At 44.3% G+C, this 17080-nt stretch overlaps 1 protein-coding gene across 1 annotated transcript in view; it reads left to right on the forward strand.

Annotated features, from left to right (window-relative positions):
* Positions 1 to 17080, forward strand: part of SMIM31 (small integral membrane protein 31) — a gene marked incomplete at its 3' end in the record, with an annotated part of 65302 nt that overhangs the window by 46670 nt on the left and 1552 nt on the right. Inside the window, exon 2 of the mRNA XM_033941814.1 lies at positions 12389 to 12527. Coding sequence (XP_033797705.1) covers positions 12410 to 12527 — 118 coding nt within the window. The remainder of the gene's footprint in view (positions 1 to 12388; positions 12528 to 17080) is intronic.

Below are 17080 nucleotides of genomic sequence, written 5' to 3' on the forward strand. Positions count from 1 at the left end.
TCCAGGCAAGAAGTGAGGAGAGTATGGATGAGGGTCTTGGCAGTGTGTACAGAAAGGAAAGTCCAGATTATATCAATGCTGTATAGAAAGAAGCGACAAGTTTTGGTGGCCTGTTGGATATACGAAGAGAAGGAAAAAAATGAATCGAAGATGATCCCGAGGTTGTGTGCCGATGAGACAGGGAGGATGAGAGCATTATCCAGCAAAATAGAGAAGAGGAAGGGAGAGTAAGGTTTAGGAGAAAAGATAAGGAGTTCAGTCTTGGTCATGTTTAATTTTAGGAGGCGGCGAGACATCCAGGTAGAAATGTCAGCCAGGCAGGCTGAGACTCAGGTTTGGATCCCTGAGTCATCAACACAGAGATGGTTTTGGAAGAAATGGGAGGAGATTAGAGCGCCAAGGGAGGAAGAGTAGATGGAGAAAAGAAGAGGTTCCAGGACGGAGCTCTGAGGTACACCGACCGATAGTAGAATGGCAGCGGAGGAGGATCCTCCAGAGCATAAGCTAAAACTGTGACGGGAGAGAGAGGAAGAAAACCATGAAATAATAGAGCCCTAAAATCCAAATGAGGACAGCGTATAAATGAATAGACAGTGATCTACAGTGTCAAAGGTCACAGATAGATCAAGGAGGATGAGGATGGAGTAGAGGCCTTAGGATTTGGTCAGGAGCAGGTCATTGGAGACTTTAGCAAGGGCAGTTTCCATAGAATGGCGTGGATGAAAGCCTGATTGAAGTGGGTCAAGGATGACTCGAGATGATAGAAAGTCAAGACAATGGTACTGAACAGCGCATTCAAGTTGATAGGATAAGAAGGAGAGGAGGGGGACGGGGCAACAATTGGAGAAGCATGTAGGGTCCAGTGATGGTTTTTTGAGGAGCAGCATAATTACAGCATGTTTGATAGCATCGAGTACAGTCGCAGTAGACAACAGTAGGTTAAGGATATGGCAGACAGTGTGATTCACAGTAGGAGAGATGGTGATCAGTAAATGGGTAGGGATGGGATCAGAGGAACAAGTACTGATTTTGGAGGAGGAGAGAAGATGTGTAGTTTCCTCCTCTGTGATTACAGAGAAAGAAGAAAAGGTGGCGGGGTCAGTGGAGGGTCAGCAAGGTGAACAGGAGGAGGGAGAGGCGGAGGTGATTCGGTGGAGAATTCAAAACATTTTGAAGAGAGATTAAAACCCTGCTATTCAAGAAATATGTTCAGATACCTTAACTCCCACCCCCTCCCTCTCCTCCCCGGTAAATTCCCCTCTCAAAGCCTCCACTTCTCTGGTAATTTTTTCCTTTTCTAAATATCAACCAAGAATACAGTTCCCTAAAATGTAAAGCTCCTGGAAATGTCCAGCTTTCTTAGTTGTTATCCTACTTGTAATATTGCCTAGAAATGTCCAATTCTTATTTGTTATCTAATTCCTGGAAATATCCATCTCTCTTATCTCACGTGTAACCAAAAAATTGTAACTATCCTGGAAATGTCCAGTTAGCTCTTTTGTAATCTGCCTAGAACTGCAAGGTACAGGCGGAATAGAAGTCACTAATGTAATATAACTCAAGGTTAATCTTGTAAACTTTGTTGTGAAAGTGCCCAGCCATGGTCTGGGGAGAAGATGAAGGAGGACTCGTAGGTGAGGGCACTGTGAGATGAGAGTTGAGCATGGTAAAAAGATGGCAGGCATTGGATCCGGGTCCAATTTGGCCACTAAACATTTTCAACTAGCACTTTAAATTTTGTGGATAGCTGTCTAAATTGCACAACATAGCCAGCCAGGAACTTAGCCAGCTAAGTTCCTGGCTAGATAAATAGCACTGAATATTAGGTTGATTGTGTCTTTCCAATGGAAGATAATCGGTGAAGTGTGAATAAAATCTCAAGGATTTCTAATTGGCTCATGTGAACCCTATGTCTCAATGCTCAGCACAATTTTCTGAAACCTGTTTGCATACTGAACTATTTTTTTATAGGGAAATAAAAGAGACCAGGAGTTGGAGTCACAATTTTTGCTATTTTGCAGTCATATCAATTCCTCACATATACCATATCATACCATATAGTTTCTTATATCCCACAATATTCTACATTGCAGGAATCATTGCAGCTGAGCTTACAATAAGATTGGGATCAGTTATTACATTAGCAAGCAGATTCTAGATAATGGGTTGGACAGAGATCAGTTATGCGGAGAAAAAAAAAAGTCTTTAACATTCTTCTGCAGCTGAAATAGGAGGGAAATTTATGTAAGTATATGGGTTGACTATTCTAGACTCTTGGCCTAGGGATTTGAAGGTGGACACAAATAATTTTTTTCATTTAACATGTTGAGGTGAAGGGAGGGACAGCTTCAGGCATTGTGTCTTTCTTGCGTTATGGAATGAATGAGGAACATTGATGTCTGATACTAGTCTACCACAATTGTCAACATAAATAGCTTTACAGATCATGCAGGCGATCTTGAAAAGAATCCTATTTTTCATTGGTAGCCAGTGCAGTTTTCCCAGCAGTGGGCTAGCCCTTTTGAATTTGCCTACTCTGAAAATTAATCTGGCTGCAGTATTCTGGAGTAGTTGCAATCGCTTGTGCTCCTTCTCAGTGATGCCATGGTACAAGCAATTACAAAAATCCAGGTATGGTAGTAAGACAGCCTGTGCAACGGTTCTAAAATTAGCTTGGCTCATAAGGGATTGTATTGTTCTTAGTTGTCTTAGCCCGATGAAGAACTTTTTGACCAGGGAATTGGTTTGATCTTCAAAAATTAGTTGGAAGTCAAGGATAATGCCTACCATTTTTTAGGTTTTTCTATTTTGAGTATATCACCGGTGGACAGTACTAAATCTGTGCATGGTAGCAAACTGTAGTTCCAGGAGCACCCACAAATTAAAAAAAAACATGAATGCAGTTTAGAAGCAGATCAGAGGCAGGAGAGGGCTGCAGGGCGGCAGCGGGTGCTGAAAATCAGGTGCAGGATCGTTCTTAGTATTTTCTGACCACCTCTTCTGGGAACTAAAGTCAGGCTTACAAGAAGCAGTGTGGGTTTGAACCCACAGCCTCAGGGTGCTGAGGGTGTAGTTTTAACCACTGTCCCCCCACTCTCCCCCATAGCTAAAACACTGTTATTGTGATGGCTATAATCCTTTATGTGTTTGTGATTAAAATTTCACGGTAGTATAGTTCCAGGAAGGGGTCAATTGGGTTTGAGTGGGAAGATAAAAAGGAATTAGAAGAAAGCACCATTAAAAAAAGATTTGTTTCATTGGAAGAAAAGAGGCACAAAAAGATTTTAATTCTAGGTATAATGAAAATATCACAAATATAACTTTTCTGACATAAAAAGGTACATGAAGCATTCAGCGTAGGATTATGGCACCATTCCAAAATGTAATTTTTGATGAAGTACAAAAGTCTTTGCAAAACCATAAAGACTGCCAATTTCATTGTTTCATGGGCTTTTTAAATCTTTTGGAGTGAGTTCCTTGAAGACTAGAAAGCAATGCTGAAGTGAAAGGGATCCTTTTACTAAGTTCCGGTAAATACTAATGTGTACTTGCTGCAGGTTAAAAAGGCACTACTGCGAGATGTACTCATGTATCCTGTTCGGGGATCAGCACACACTTGCCATGTGCTAAAATATAGATCTTATTTCTTAGTGCTAGGGTGTGTTTGAGAGCGAAGAGTAGGCATGTCCTGCGCTAATCGGTAGATCGTGGAGGAAGGTATGAGTTTCTACTCTCACCCTCCTGTAGATTTCAACCTCTTCATCCACCTCAGCCTCACTGCTTCTCCTCCTTCGAAGTCCACCTCATCCATCTATTTGCTCCCTTTCCTCTCCAAATAACAGACATTTATCGACCTCCCCACAAATCCCTATCTTTCTTTCTCACTGACCTTGATTCCTGACTTGCCATCTTTCTCAATACTTTGTCTCTTTCCCTTATCCTTGGTGATTTCAACATTCACGCTGAGGACCAGTGGCGTACCTAAGGTATGTGGCACCCGGGGCCCATCATATTTTGACCCCCCCCCCCCCATCTATATGAAAAATATGATTTTTAGTAACAATCCACATATCACACAACAAGAGTGTACCTAGGAAAAGGCAGCATCTTAAACACTGCAGTGAGCACTAGAACACCAACACATACATTGTAAAACTAAACAAGCCAGATCCCGCACAGTCAATTGATCCTGTAGTCAATGCCAACTGAAAACTATGTTCTTTTCATACACACAGAACAGAGATACACCCTCGCCCAATATGGAATAATCACAAACTAAAAATAGAAATATGTAGACAAAAGTTAAACTGAACCGCCAAGAAACCAGACCCTGGATACAATGCAACACTACAAAAACAGTAACACATGTCTTCTAATACAGTGCAAAATATAAAGACAGTAGATGTAAATTTGCAAAAACTGATACATAACAATCACCACTTTACAAATTAACAAATAAAAGTAAAACAAATAATGAGAAATAAAAAAATACCATTTTATTGGACTAATCCCCGTAAGCTCGGTCTCCATCCCCGCAAACCACCTGATTCCATCCACACAAGCCTTGAATTGTTTATATTAAAGTATAAAAAGAAACAATATTCTGTACAATTGTCAATTTATAAATCAGCGTCTTCTCCCCACTCTCTCTTCCCCATTTCCCTTCAGCGTCCTCAGCCCACTCTCTCTCCACTTTCCTTCAGCGCACACACATAAAAATAAGCAAGTAATTTTATATCATTTTCATTCTATTCATTCATAGAAATTAAAGTCTAAATAATGCCAGTCACATAACAAAACATGATTTTACAAAAAAAATTCCCTGCACAGTCAAGCCTGCAAGGATTACTAGATGTCTTTCAGCAGCTCTCCTCCCTCCCTCTCCCTTACCTTTGTGGCCAAGTCAAAATGATCTACCAACATTAAAATTTAAAAAACACAAAGCACGCTGTACGCAGAGAAAATGTTAATTATCATTTATATTCCGCGGGTTTTCAAAGAGGTCAAGGCAGATGACTTTATGCAATGTCACCTCAGTAACAACTATACAAAAATAGACAAATATTCCCCCTCCCTTTTTACTAAACCGCGATAGCGGTTTTTAGCACAGGGAGCTGCGCTGAATGCCCCACGCTGCTCTCAACGCTCATAGGCTCCCTGCGCTAAAAAATGCTATTGCGGTTTAGTAAAAGGGGGCCATAGTGCAAAATATAGACAGCATATATAAATTCTCAAAACGGACACATTTTGATCACTAAATTGAAAATAAAATCATTTTTCCTATCTTTGGTAATTTCAACAGTCTCTGGTTGCACTTTATTCTTCTGACTGTGCATCCAATATTTCTTCCCTTCTTTCAGCCTCCTGTATGCTTCCTCTCCTCCAGACTTCATTCCCTCCCCAAACTTTTTCTTTGTTTCACCCTGCCCCTTTCTTTCTTTTTCTCTCTCCATACCCCCTTTCTTTCTGTATGTCTGTTTTTCTCTCTCTCTCCGTGCCCCATTTCTTTCTTTGTTTCACCCTGCCCCCTTTCTTTCTGGCTTCCTGTCCCCCCCCCCCTTTCTTTCTTTCTCCCTGCCCTCCCCTATGCCACCATCATTGGGAAAATGCTGCCACCGCCACTGGGAATAGGCTGCCACTGCTGCCATCGGAAACAGGCCGGTACCGAGTTCACCCTGCTTCTCTTCCCGTGGGGCCGACCAACTCTCGCCACCCAACGTCAATTCTAACGTCGGAGAGGATGTTCTGGGCAAGCCAGGCAGCGATTGGCTGGCCCAGAACGTCCTCTCCGACGTCAGAATTGACGCGGATGGCAAGAGTTGGTCGGCCCCACAGGGAAAAGCAGGGAGAACTCGGCACCGGCCTGTTCCCGATGGCGGCGGTGGCACTCAAGTGGCTAAAGAGACGCAGTTTGCCGGCCTAGGGAGAACACTTGAGGGTGGCCAGCTGTGCACCCCCTTGGGGCGTAAACCCGGGGCGGACCGCTCCCACCCCCACCCCACCCCACTCCCACCTTGGTATGCCACTGTCTGTACCTCACTCCCTCCCTATGACCAAAAATTCTCCTTTCTTCTATTCCCCGTATACACAACCATCTCTTTCCCTCCCTTCCTCACTCCCAAGTCCATGCCTTCTGTGTCCAAAAATGCATTCCCTCCCCCACCTCAGCATCTCTTTCCTTCCCTTCCTCTCTCCCAAGTTCATGCCTTCTGTGTCCCAAAACCCATTCCATCCCCACCTCAGCATCTCTTTCCCTCCCTTCCTCTCTCCCAAGTTCATGCCTTGTGTCCAAAATGCACTCCCTCCCCCCTTTTGTGTTCCGGGTTTGCCTCCCAGCGAGGCTTGTCTTCTATTCCTGCCTGTCCTGCCGTGCATACATAGCCGACTGGAAGTCTTCCCCGACGTCAGCACTGACTTCGGAGGGCAGGCTTTGCTTAAGCCCTCCCTCCGACGTCAGCACTGACATCGGGGAAGACTTCCGATCAGCTATATGTGAGCGGCAGGGCAGGTAGGAGCAGAAGACGAGCCTCGTGGCTCGAGTTATATTTAACCCTGCGGGTCCCCCGTCATCCCCGATCAGCTTTCTCTCCTGTGCACCCCCTTGGGGCGTGCACCCAGGGCGGACCGCCCCGCCCCGCCCCCCCCAGGTACGCTACTGCTGAGGACATCTCTGACTCCTACAATTCAAAGTTTAGTGTTCTAATATCTTCATTCAATCTTCAGCTGCACTCCGCTACCCCTATGCACGAGAATAGCCACTGCCTTGATTTTGTCCTTTTCTCTAACTCCTCAATTATCAACTTCTCCACCTCAATTCTTCTACTCTCTGACCATCATCTGATAATCTTCACAACTCAACATTCTGCTCCCCAGACACAACCGATCCTCACCAATACATTCAGGAATCTTCAGGCTATTGACCTTTGCACCCTCTCCATCATAATCTCCCCCTCCTCTCATGCACTATGCTATGAAACTATCAATGAAATAGTCTTGCCCTCCTTTCAGATATATTAGTGAAAGGAGGAAGATGAAAAATGGAATTGCTAAACTAAAAGATGCTGGGAACCAATAAGTGGAGAGTGATGAGGAAGAAGCAAACGTGCTAAACAAATACTTCTGTGTTCACGGAAGAAAATCCTGGAGAAAGACCAAGATTGTCTGGCAAAGTAACACAAGAAAATGGTGTAGATTCTGCGCCGTTCACAGAGGAAAGTGTTTATGAACAACTTGAAAAACTGAAGGTGGACAAAGCGATGGGACCGGACGGGATCCATCCCAGGATACTGAGGGAGCTCAGAGAGGTTCTATTAATTACTTGTTCAACAAATCTCTGGAGATGGGAGTGGTTCCTGGGGATTGAAGGAGAGCAGATGTGGTCCCTATTCACAAAAGTGGTCATAGAGATGAAGGGGGAAACTAAAGGCCGGTAAGCCTCACTTCGGTTGTTGGTAAAATAATGGAAGTGTTGCTGAAAGAAAGGATAGTGAACTTTCTAGAATCTAATGGGTTACAGGATCCGAGGCACAATGGATTTACAAAAGGCAAATTGTGCCAAACGAACCTAACTGAAATTTTTGACTGGGTGACCAGACACCTTGGTCGAGGACATATACTAGATGTAATTTACTTAGATTTCAGCAAAGCCTTTGATATGGTTCCTCATAGGAGGCTCTTGAACAAACTTGAAGGGCTGAAGTTGGGACCCAGAGTGGTGAACTGGATTAGAAACTAGCTGTCAGACAGACGCCAGAGGGTGGTGTTTAATGGAAGTTGCTCGGAGGAAGGAAAGGTGAGTACTGGAGTCCCTCAGGGTTCGGTGCTGGGGCCAATCCTGTTCAATATGTTTGTGAGTGACATTGCTGAAGGATTAGAAGTAAAAGTTTGCCTTTTTGCAGATGATACCAAGATTTGTAATAGAGTAGACACCAAGAAGGGAAAACATGAAAAAGGATCTGCAAAAGTTAGAGGAATGGTCTAATGCCTGGCAACTAAAATTCAATGCAAAGAAATGCAGAGTAATGCATTTGGGGATTAATAATCAGAAGGAACTGTATATGTTGGGAGGTGAGAGGCTGATATGCACGGACAGGGAGATGCAACATGGGGTGATAATGTCCAAAGATCTAAAGGTGAAAAAACAGTGTGACAAGGTGGTGGCTGTTGCCGGAAGGATGCTGGGCTGTATAAAGAGAAGAAATAAGGTGTTGATGCCCCTGTATAGGTCATTGGTGAGGCCCCACTTGGAGTATTGTGTTCAGTTTTGGAGACTGTATCTGGTGAAGGACATAAGTAGACTTGAAGTGATCCAGAGGAGAGTGATGAAAATGATAGGAGGTATGCGCCAAAAGATGTTTGAGGAGAAACTGGAAGCCCTGAATATGTATACCCTAGAGGAAAGGAGGGACAGGGCAGATATGATTCAGACATTCAAATACTTGAAAGCTGGTCCATCTTTGGCCACTATAAACTTAGCCAGCTAGAGCTGAATATCAACTTATCCGGCTAAATATATAACAGCCAAATATTAACTGGATATTCAACGACGGTCACTGGAAACAGCCTGGCATTGAATATCTTGGCTCAACACTGACCGCAGAGTCAGCCCTGCTAACCCTTGTGGTCTGAATATCAGTCCCAATGCGTTGAAGGTGTGCTGCCTCTTCATGGTTTTCAAAGAAAATGAGCTCCTTCCCAATAGGGTTCTTCATTGTTGAGGACACATTTTTAGTGGGGTTCCATTTCATTAAAGTGTGTCATAGGATAATCCACTGGTTTCTCACTTTTTCATTGTTCTCCTGTACTGAAAATGATATCACAAGCTGAGTGTGTGGTGCCGTGGTTCGAGCTACAGCCTCGGCTCCCTGAGGTTTTGGGTTTGAATCCTGCACTGCTCCTTGTAACCCTGGGCAAGTCACTAATCCCCATTGCCCCAGGTACATTAGATAAGAGTGGGAGTTTGCTGGGACAGTTAGGGGAAAATGCTAGGATTGTAGGGTATGCAGAATATAAATTACTAGTCTTGAAGCCCGTTACCTTAACGGGTGCTAGAATATATGTCTATCTGTCTTTCTTTCTTTCTGTCTCTCTCCCCCCCCCCCCCCCACTGTCTCTCTCTCTCCCTGGCCCCCTTACTCTGTCTTTCTGTCCCTCTTCCTGTGTCTTTCTTCCTTTCTTTCTGTCTCCCTCCCTCCTGCTGTCTGTCTGTCATTTTTTCCCTGCATTTCTCTGTGCAGCAGCAACAGCATTTCTCTTCCCCCCCCCCTTCCCTGTGCAGCAGCAGCGGTATTTCCCTTCCCCACCAGGTCCTTGTACAACAGTAGCAGCATTTTCCCCCATCCCCTTCCCTACTCTTAACACGATGTGGCCTGCTCCTTTTGGCCCCTCCCCCTTCCCTTCCCGCGGTCTAGCCTGCTCCAAGGGCCCCCATTCCCTTATTATGTTCCTCGCAGGCAGGCCCAGATTCTCCCTGCACGTTACTTTTTTTTTTCATTTTGTTGCCCTCCCTCGCATGGCTGCCTGCCTGGTCCCATTGAGTGGCTCGCGGCTGGAGTCTTTTTTGTCGGTGCTTCCCTGCCCGCCCCGCGGTCTGGCCTGCTCCGGGCAAATTTTTTTTTTAAGTTTAAAGGTGTCGCGGCAGCTCCTCTTGATCCCCGCCAGCGTCGGAAGCCTTCTCCAACGCTGGTGCGGCTCGTGAGAGGAGCTGACACCATGATCTTGTGGAGAGCAGGGAGTCCAGCGCTGGCGGCCAGTCCTGCCGGCGAGTGTAGGTAGGTGCTGTAAGGCTGGGGACACGCGCATGCGCACTCCTGCCACCACAGACCTACTGATCAGAGATCACGGAACACGCTGGTAAGAGTGCGCATGCGTGTCTAGGGTTTTATTATATTAGATTTTTTAAAAAAGCATAAAACTGAGTCAGATTCTCAAAGCTTGCTGGTAAAATACAGTGAATCAATGTAGTGCCCTTACCAGGAGCGACTTTTATTATATGGATGATTCTCAGCATAATAGCATGCAAATTTATATGCACGCTATTTGTGCGCACCTAGTCTAGAAAGTAACATAGTAAATGGCAGCAGATAAAGACCTGCACAGTCCATCCAGTCTGCCCATTAGTCACATGCATTATAAATTCATAAACAAATTACCAGTACCTTAAATTAAAATGCCCTTTTTTTCTTTGATATTTCTGGGCCAGAGACCATAAAGTCTGCCTGGTACCATCCTTAGGCCCCAACTTCTGGAGTTGCCATCAAATCTAACTCCAGCCCATCCAACCAACTCATCGCTTGCGGATATATACCTTCAACTCTACCCAGCAACTTCCTCATGTTCCAAGTTACTGGAGTTCCTATCAATATCCTCCTCCATGGCCCACCCTATTGCCATATTTGGGACACAAACCATGCAAGTCTGCCCAGAATCGGCCTTAGCTCTTCAATATATACCATTCATTTTCTAATTAGAGATCTTCTATATTTATCCCGTGCTTTTTTGATTTCCGTCACAGTTTTCTTTCCACCACCTCCCTCCCCCCTCTCCGTTTCATAAGAACATAAGAAGTTGTTAGACTAGACCAGACCAGAGGTCCTTCGCGCCCAGCGGTCCGCTCCCGCGGGGGCCCATCAGGTCTATGACCTGTGAAGTGATTCCTGACCATTTCTATAACCTACCTCTGCTTCTATCTGTACCCCTCAATCCCCTTTTCCTTTAGGAACCTATCTAAACCTTCCTTGAACCCCTGTACTGTGCTCTGGCCTATCACAACCTCCGGAAGCGCGTTCCATGTGTCCACCACTCTGGGTAAAAAAGAACTTCCTAGCATTTGTTCTAAACCTGTTCCCTTTCAATTTCTCCGAGTGACCCCTAGTACTTGTGGTTCCCCACAGTCTGAAGAATCTGTCCCTGTCTACCTTCTCTAAGCCCTTCAGGATTTTGAAGGTTTCTATCATGTCTCCTCTTCTCTAGGGAGAACAGCCCCAGCATTTTCAACCTGTCAGCATATGAAAAGTTTTCCATACCTTTTATCAGTTTAGTCGCTCTTCTCTGGACCCCCTCAAGTACTGTCATGTCCTTCTTGAGGTACGGCAACCAGTACTGGACACAGTACTCCAGGTGCGGGCGCACCATTGCATGATACAGCGGCATGATGACTTCCTTCGTCCTGGTTGTGATACCCTTTTTAATGATACCCAACATTCTGTTCGCTTTCTTTGAGGCTATCGCACACTGTGCCGATGCTTTCAATGTTGTGTCCACTATCACCCCCAGGTCTCTTTCAAGGTTGCTCCCCCTAGCAATGATCCCCCCATTTTGTAGCTGAACATTGGGTTCTTTTTCCCTACATGCATGACCTTGCATTTCTCTATGTTAAAACTCATTTGCCACTTTTTTGCCCACTCTTCCAGTCTCGTTACTCCTAAATCTACCTCCCCGCAAACTCAACTTATGCCCTCTAGTTTTACCATTTTCCCTTCTCTGGTAAATACCCTTTACCAGGTAATTTCTTAACTCACAATTAAAAGGTAATTTCTTAACTCACAATTCTGCCCAAAACGTTTCCTACTTGTTGTTCACATTAAGTTCTTTGCTCATCTCATCTTCAGACATGAGCACGACCACGCAATATCCTGCATGTAAAACCTACTTTGCACCCAGATAATGCCCCGTATCTGAGATGACTTTGCTCTTGGATGGAAGAAAGTTATTTCTTTAGCTCTGGCACCTGTTTTCCTAGTTAGAAAGGTCTATCCACTTGTTGCGCGCCCAGGGCCATTTCATTTATGAAACACAGTCTCATATGAGTCCATAGATTTAGGGGTCCTTTTACAAAGCCGCGCTAGCGGTTTTATCGCACGCACCGGATTAGCGCACGCTAGCCGGAAATCTATTGCCTGCTCAAAAGGAGGCGGTAGCAGCTAGCACGATGGGTAATTTAGCGCGGGCTAATCCACGCATTAAGGCCTTAGCGTGGCTTTGTAAAAGGAGCCCTTAGTTTATGATTTAATGTGTGGCCACCTATGTTTTCCACAAAGAATAGACTGGGCTCCTGAGCAAGTACTTTATTTGCTACCTAGAGCTGCCCCCTAATCTCTTTAAGTCAAACCTCTCCAAGACTTATATCATTGGCTCTTGCACAATGAGGAAGTGGGTTGGACTTTGTGAGACAGTGAGACAGGCTCCACAAGTGGTTCCATTCTCTGTTTGTGTTCCCTAGGGCTTTCTTGGCAACCTCTGCACACTCCTGCCATTTCACTGCATTGCTTCTGCTCAATCTAAAGTCACAAAACCTGTTTAGCCAGGAAATAGCATCCTTAGCAGGATGCAAGATTGGACTTAAAAATATTCTTTCCTTGTCAAAAGTGGCTTTTGCATTTTCTTCCAGGTGAAGGTGTGTTGTCAGTACATGGAGCTGCCATTCACAAACCTCGAAGTGGCTTTCATCTTATTAGCCTTTGTGATTTTCTCCTTGTTTTCACTGGCTTCAATCTACAGTGATCATGACTCCGAGGAAGAGAATACAGGTAACAAAGAGACAGTTTTGGTTTGCACTTTGCACTCCAAAAGGTTCACTAGAGGTGCAGGCCACAGGCGTAACCTGTTCTGAATAGGGCCCTACTGTAAATACTGCTGCTTATTAGCTGACATTTCATTCAGGTGCATACAGGAGTAGTAGTGCCAGTTACTGTATATAAGAAAGGAAGTTGCCTAGGGCACTTGAACAGGAAAAGGGAATGCAGGTGATTGATCTGACATTTTAAAAAAGGCTTTGAGTTATGCAGTCATAATGTTGTCTCCTTTGTTAAATGGAATCCGTTAGCAATTTCAAATGAGTGCCTAAGGAAACTGTAACTTAAAGAAAACATGAATTGATTAATGCCCTGTTTCAGATTATATGCACAAGTGGATTGATTTTTCACTCCGTCAAAAATTACAAAGACTAGGGGGACACTCGAAATTACAGGGAAATACTTTTAAAGCCAATGGGGGGAAATTTTTTTTTTCTCAGAGAATAGTTAAGCTCTGGAACACGTTGCCAGAGGTTGTGGCAAGAGCAGATAGCGTAGCTGGTTTTGAGAGAGGTTTGGACAATTTCCTGGAGGAAAAGTCCACAGTCTGTTATTAACATATGAGAGAAGCCACTGCTTGCCCTGGATCGGTAGCATGGAATATTGCTACTTCTTGGGTTTTGGCCAGGTATTAGTGACCTGGATTGGCCACCATGAGAACGGGCTACTAGGCTTGACCCAGTGAGGCTATTCTTATGTTATGTCCTTATTTATTCCAGTCTTAGCTTCTGGATATTTGCCTTTCTTCTCTCTCCTCTGTTCCCGCAACCCCAACACTTACAATATTTCAAGCTTAGTTTATAACAAGGGGTTTCTCCTAGGCACAAAATAAGAGAAATCCCTTTAGAAATCAGGTCCTTAAAGTTGTATAGGCTAACATCTGTACTTCAGCACAAAGAGTAGAAGCTATCAATGTGGGCTACCATTAAGACAGGTTATTTTAGCTTAAGTCATGTCAACTTGTAGCATCATAACCCATTTTAACAGTGGTCCACATTGACCCCCTTTCAGATCAAATATTATCAATTCTCCTTTACACAGAGTTAGTATCAAGAAAGCAACATGACAAACAGTTTGCAAAATCCAATATGGTTATCAACAGAAAAAGCAGGTTGTGTGGAAGATGCAGTATTTATTCACTACTTTAGCTCCCTAGTTTATAAAAACATGCTCGGCATGGCCTAATTTGTCTGACTTACTACATAAAAGCCCACGTCAGAGACTATGGTGTTTATTTGCCCGAGGCAATAATCTGGGCGAAACATATTTGCATAAGCCTGGGCGGGCATGTTTGCATAAACCTGGCAGCTAAAATAGTGAATATAAACTGTATCTTCTACAGCAGTGTCTCTCAAACTGTTCCCCGAAAAGATCCCGGTGAATAGAATAGGTGACATATACATCATGTACGCAAGAGTCTGTCAATGTTATTGAGCATCTGTGTGCGTAGGGATACAACTGCCCAGACAAGCATCATTCTTTGACGTGATTGGTCCTTGAAAACTAACGGCAAGTACAATTTTAGTTTGTATGCAGTAGTTATCCAAACTTGAGCAACAAAGCAATCAAGGCTTTGTTACCGTTTGGATCTTCTTATCTTTGTGAACTTGGATTTTCAGCTCTGGCATAAATTAAATCGATAAAAACAGAATGACTGCAGATGGTGGAGGATGAGATGTGTATTTTGCTTATTGACTATCAAGCCGCATTTTGAGTTAATTTGCACTCAAAAACAAGCACATCCATTGCATTTATTAGCATTAGATTCTATCTACTTTAGTTTCACCATTGTTACAATTACCCATACATAGCTTAATGAGCTTTAAATAAAAACTCTCAAATTTAATTTTTTTGTGCCGTGAAAAACATTTGCTCCATTTAGTGTGCCAGAACTAAAGTTTGAGAGAAACTGTTCAACAGGATCTGATATGTTTGTTGATTACCACAAGCACAGAATAGTCATAAACACTGTTCCTTCTAAGTATATTTTTGGCTGAAAATGAAACTATGGTGCAGCCCCTGCTCCTTTCCCCCCTTCCCCCCCCTCGAGTAGCTCCTTTTCCAAGGTCTGAGGCCTCCTCCCAACCTCCTCCCCCAGACTAGCCTCAAAAAATATTGGTGGGGCAGTGGGGGTAGGAGTGATCCGCTATTGGTCCTGCCTCTGCCACTTCCATTGTCAACATGGCTTCTGGGACTTCAAGCAGCAGTTTCGTAAGACTGCTGCCTGATGTTGCAGCAGCCATGTTGATACAAGAGACGGCATGGGCAGGACTAATTGCCTATCCATGCCGGCTCCAATCTCAACATGGCTGCCATGACTTCTGGCACTTGAATCCCAGCAGTTTTGTTGACAGAGAAGCCAGCAGGGGCAGAAGTGAGTGCAGTTTGCTACCACCTTCCACTGTACCAATGCTCTTCAGATAAACCCAGGGGTGGGAGTCCAGGCCTACAGGTAATGGGGGCCCAGGGGATGTAGCAGCCTTGTATACCTCTATTCCCCAGGATGAGGCCCTGGAAGTGTTAAATCAGATTGTGTGCCAGTTGCCACGTCCCTGGTTGGTTCCACCTGAATTTCTCCTTGAAGTGATTTCCTTAGCTATGAAGAAAAATTATTTTTTGTTTGAGGGACAGTTCTATATGCAACGCTCTGGTGTAGCAATGGATACTACATTTGCCCCAACTATAGCAAACTTATTTATGGGACATTTTGAAGAACAGTGTGTGTATCCCTCCAGGTTCTCCCAGGATATTTTGGGGTGGACCCTGTTTATTGATGACATTTTTTGTTTTTGGAGGGGTTCCCTTGAAGATCTTATGCAATTTAGGGAATATCTCAATTCATGTCATCCCTCTCTATGTTTTGAGATGGTATATCATCAAACGAGTATTTCTTTTTTGGATGTTTGTGTGGTGATATCAGAGGGCCATGTACATATTACCATACATGTCAAGGACACTGACCGGAACTCCTTACTTCAGCTTAAAAGCATGCGTCCATATGCCATGAAGACTAGTATCCCCTTCGCCCAGTTTTTGCGGTATAGATGTATCTGTAGCACCAATTCTGAATTTTGTAACCAATCAGCCATATTAATGGAGAAGTTTGATCAGAGAGGTTACCCTGCACCTGTTGTTTCAAGAGCTGCTAAAAGGGCCTTGTATAACCACAGGGAGGCTTTACTTGAATATCGGGGTGATCAGCCTCAACAGGATATGGTCCCGTTTGTGTCCACCTTTAACCAAATGTCTAGGACAATAGAATGAGTTATATGGAGGCACATTAATATCTTACGGGTACATCCAAGTCTTCAAGACTTGCAAATTTTGTTTTCCTATGGCTGCAATAGGAATCTCTGTGACATCTTGAGCCCGAATGTTCTCAAACCCGTGGGGACTGAACAGAGTTTATTAGGGCTACCAGGACATCACAGTTGTGGCCAATGTTCATTATGTCCCCAGATGATGGAATCTGGGGAGTTTATTCACCCTAGGACAGGCTGGGTGTTCAAGTAACACAGTATGACTACTTGTCTAACTGAAGGGGTGATTTATATCATTATGTGCCCCTGCTCCAAGCTGTATGTTGGACACACTTACCGGCACTTTAAGACTCGATTGATTGAGCACAGATCGTGTTTAAACACCCGACGCTTGGAGGAGCCTCTGGTTGTTTACTGTCTAAAGCAGGGGTGTCGAAGTCGGTCCTCGAGGGCCGCAATCCAGTCGGGTTTTCAAGATTTCCCCAATGAATATGCATGAGATCTATGTGCATGCACTGCTTTCAATGCATATTCATTGGGGAAATTCTGAAAACCCGACTGGATTGCGGCCCTCGAGGACCGACTTCGACACCTGTGGTCTAAAGGCTCACCATGATTTTGGTGCTCTGCGTTGTATTAAAATGGAACATGTTCCTTATCCAGTCAGACATGGAGACTGGAAGCGTCAGTTAAGACAGAAAGAACAGCGATGGATTTATACACTGCAATCTGTACAACCCGAGGGTTTGAATGGCCAGATTGAGTGGGCGGCGTTCTTTGGCCAATAGACTCTGCTGATTGGTGAACTGGTTCAGTGGGCGGAGTTGTGCTGGGATTTAACAGACTTGAGCTAAGGCGTTTCTTTGCACAAGAAGTGATTCATGTGTGGAATTGGAGAGTGTCCTGCACGAAGGGTCTTGACTTGTCTGTGATGCAGTCGGATTTAAACCCCTGACGCAGCGAGGTGAAACGGAGATTTCCCCTTCAGGTCAACTGGCTGCAGCTGGGTGTTGAAGCATGGTTTATGAGTGCTTTGGAAAGAGCCTGGATTCCAGCTAAGTTTTTTTTGTCTTATTCTGCTCATGAAGCAATGTTGGGGACTATAGTGCCATTTTATCCACATGGTCACTTTTTGAATCAGTTTTTGGTGTGCTAAAGCATCTGGTGGTTCTTTAAAGGCTACTATAGTGCCTTTTTTCATCAGCATTCATATTTCACACGTGCAAGTGGTTATCTATATGAAGTGGA

This window comes from Geotrypetes seraphini, chromosome 1 (genome assembly GCF_902459505.1).
Source record: "Geotrypetes seraphini chromosome 1, aGeoSer1.1, whole genome shotgun sequence".
In the NCBI taxonomy this organism is placed as follows: domain Eukaryota; kingdom Metazoa; phylum Chordata; class Amphibia; order Gymnophiona; family Dermophiidae; genus Geotrypetes; species Geotrypetes seraphini.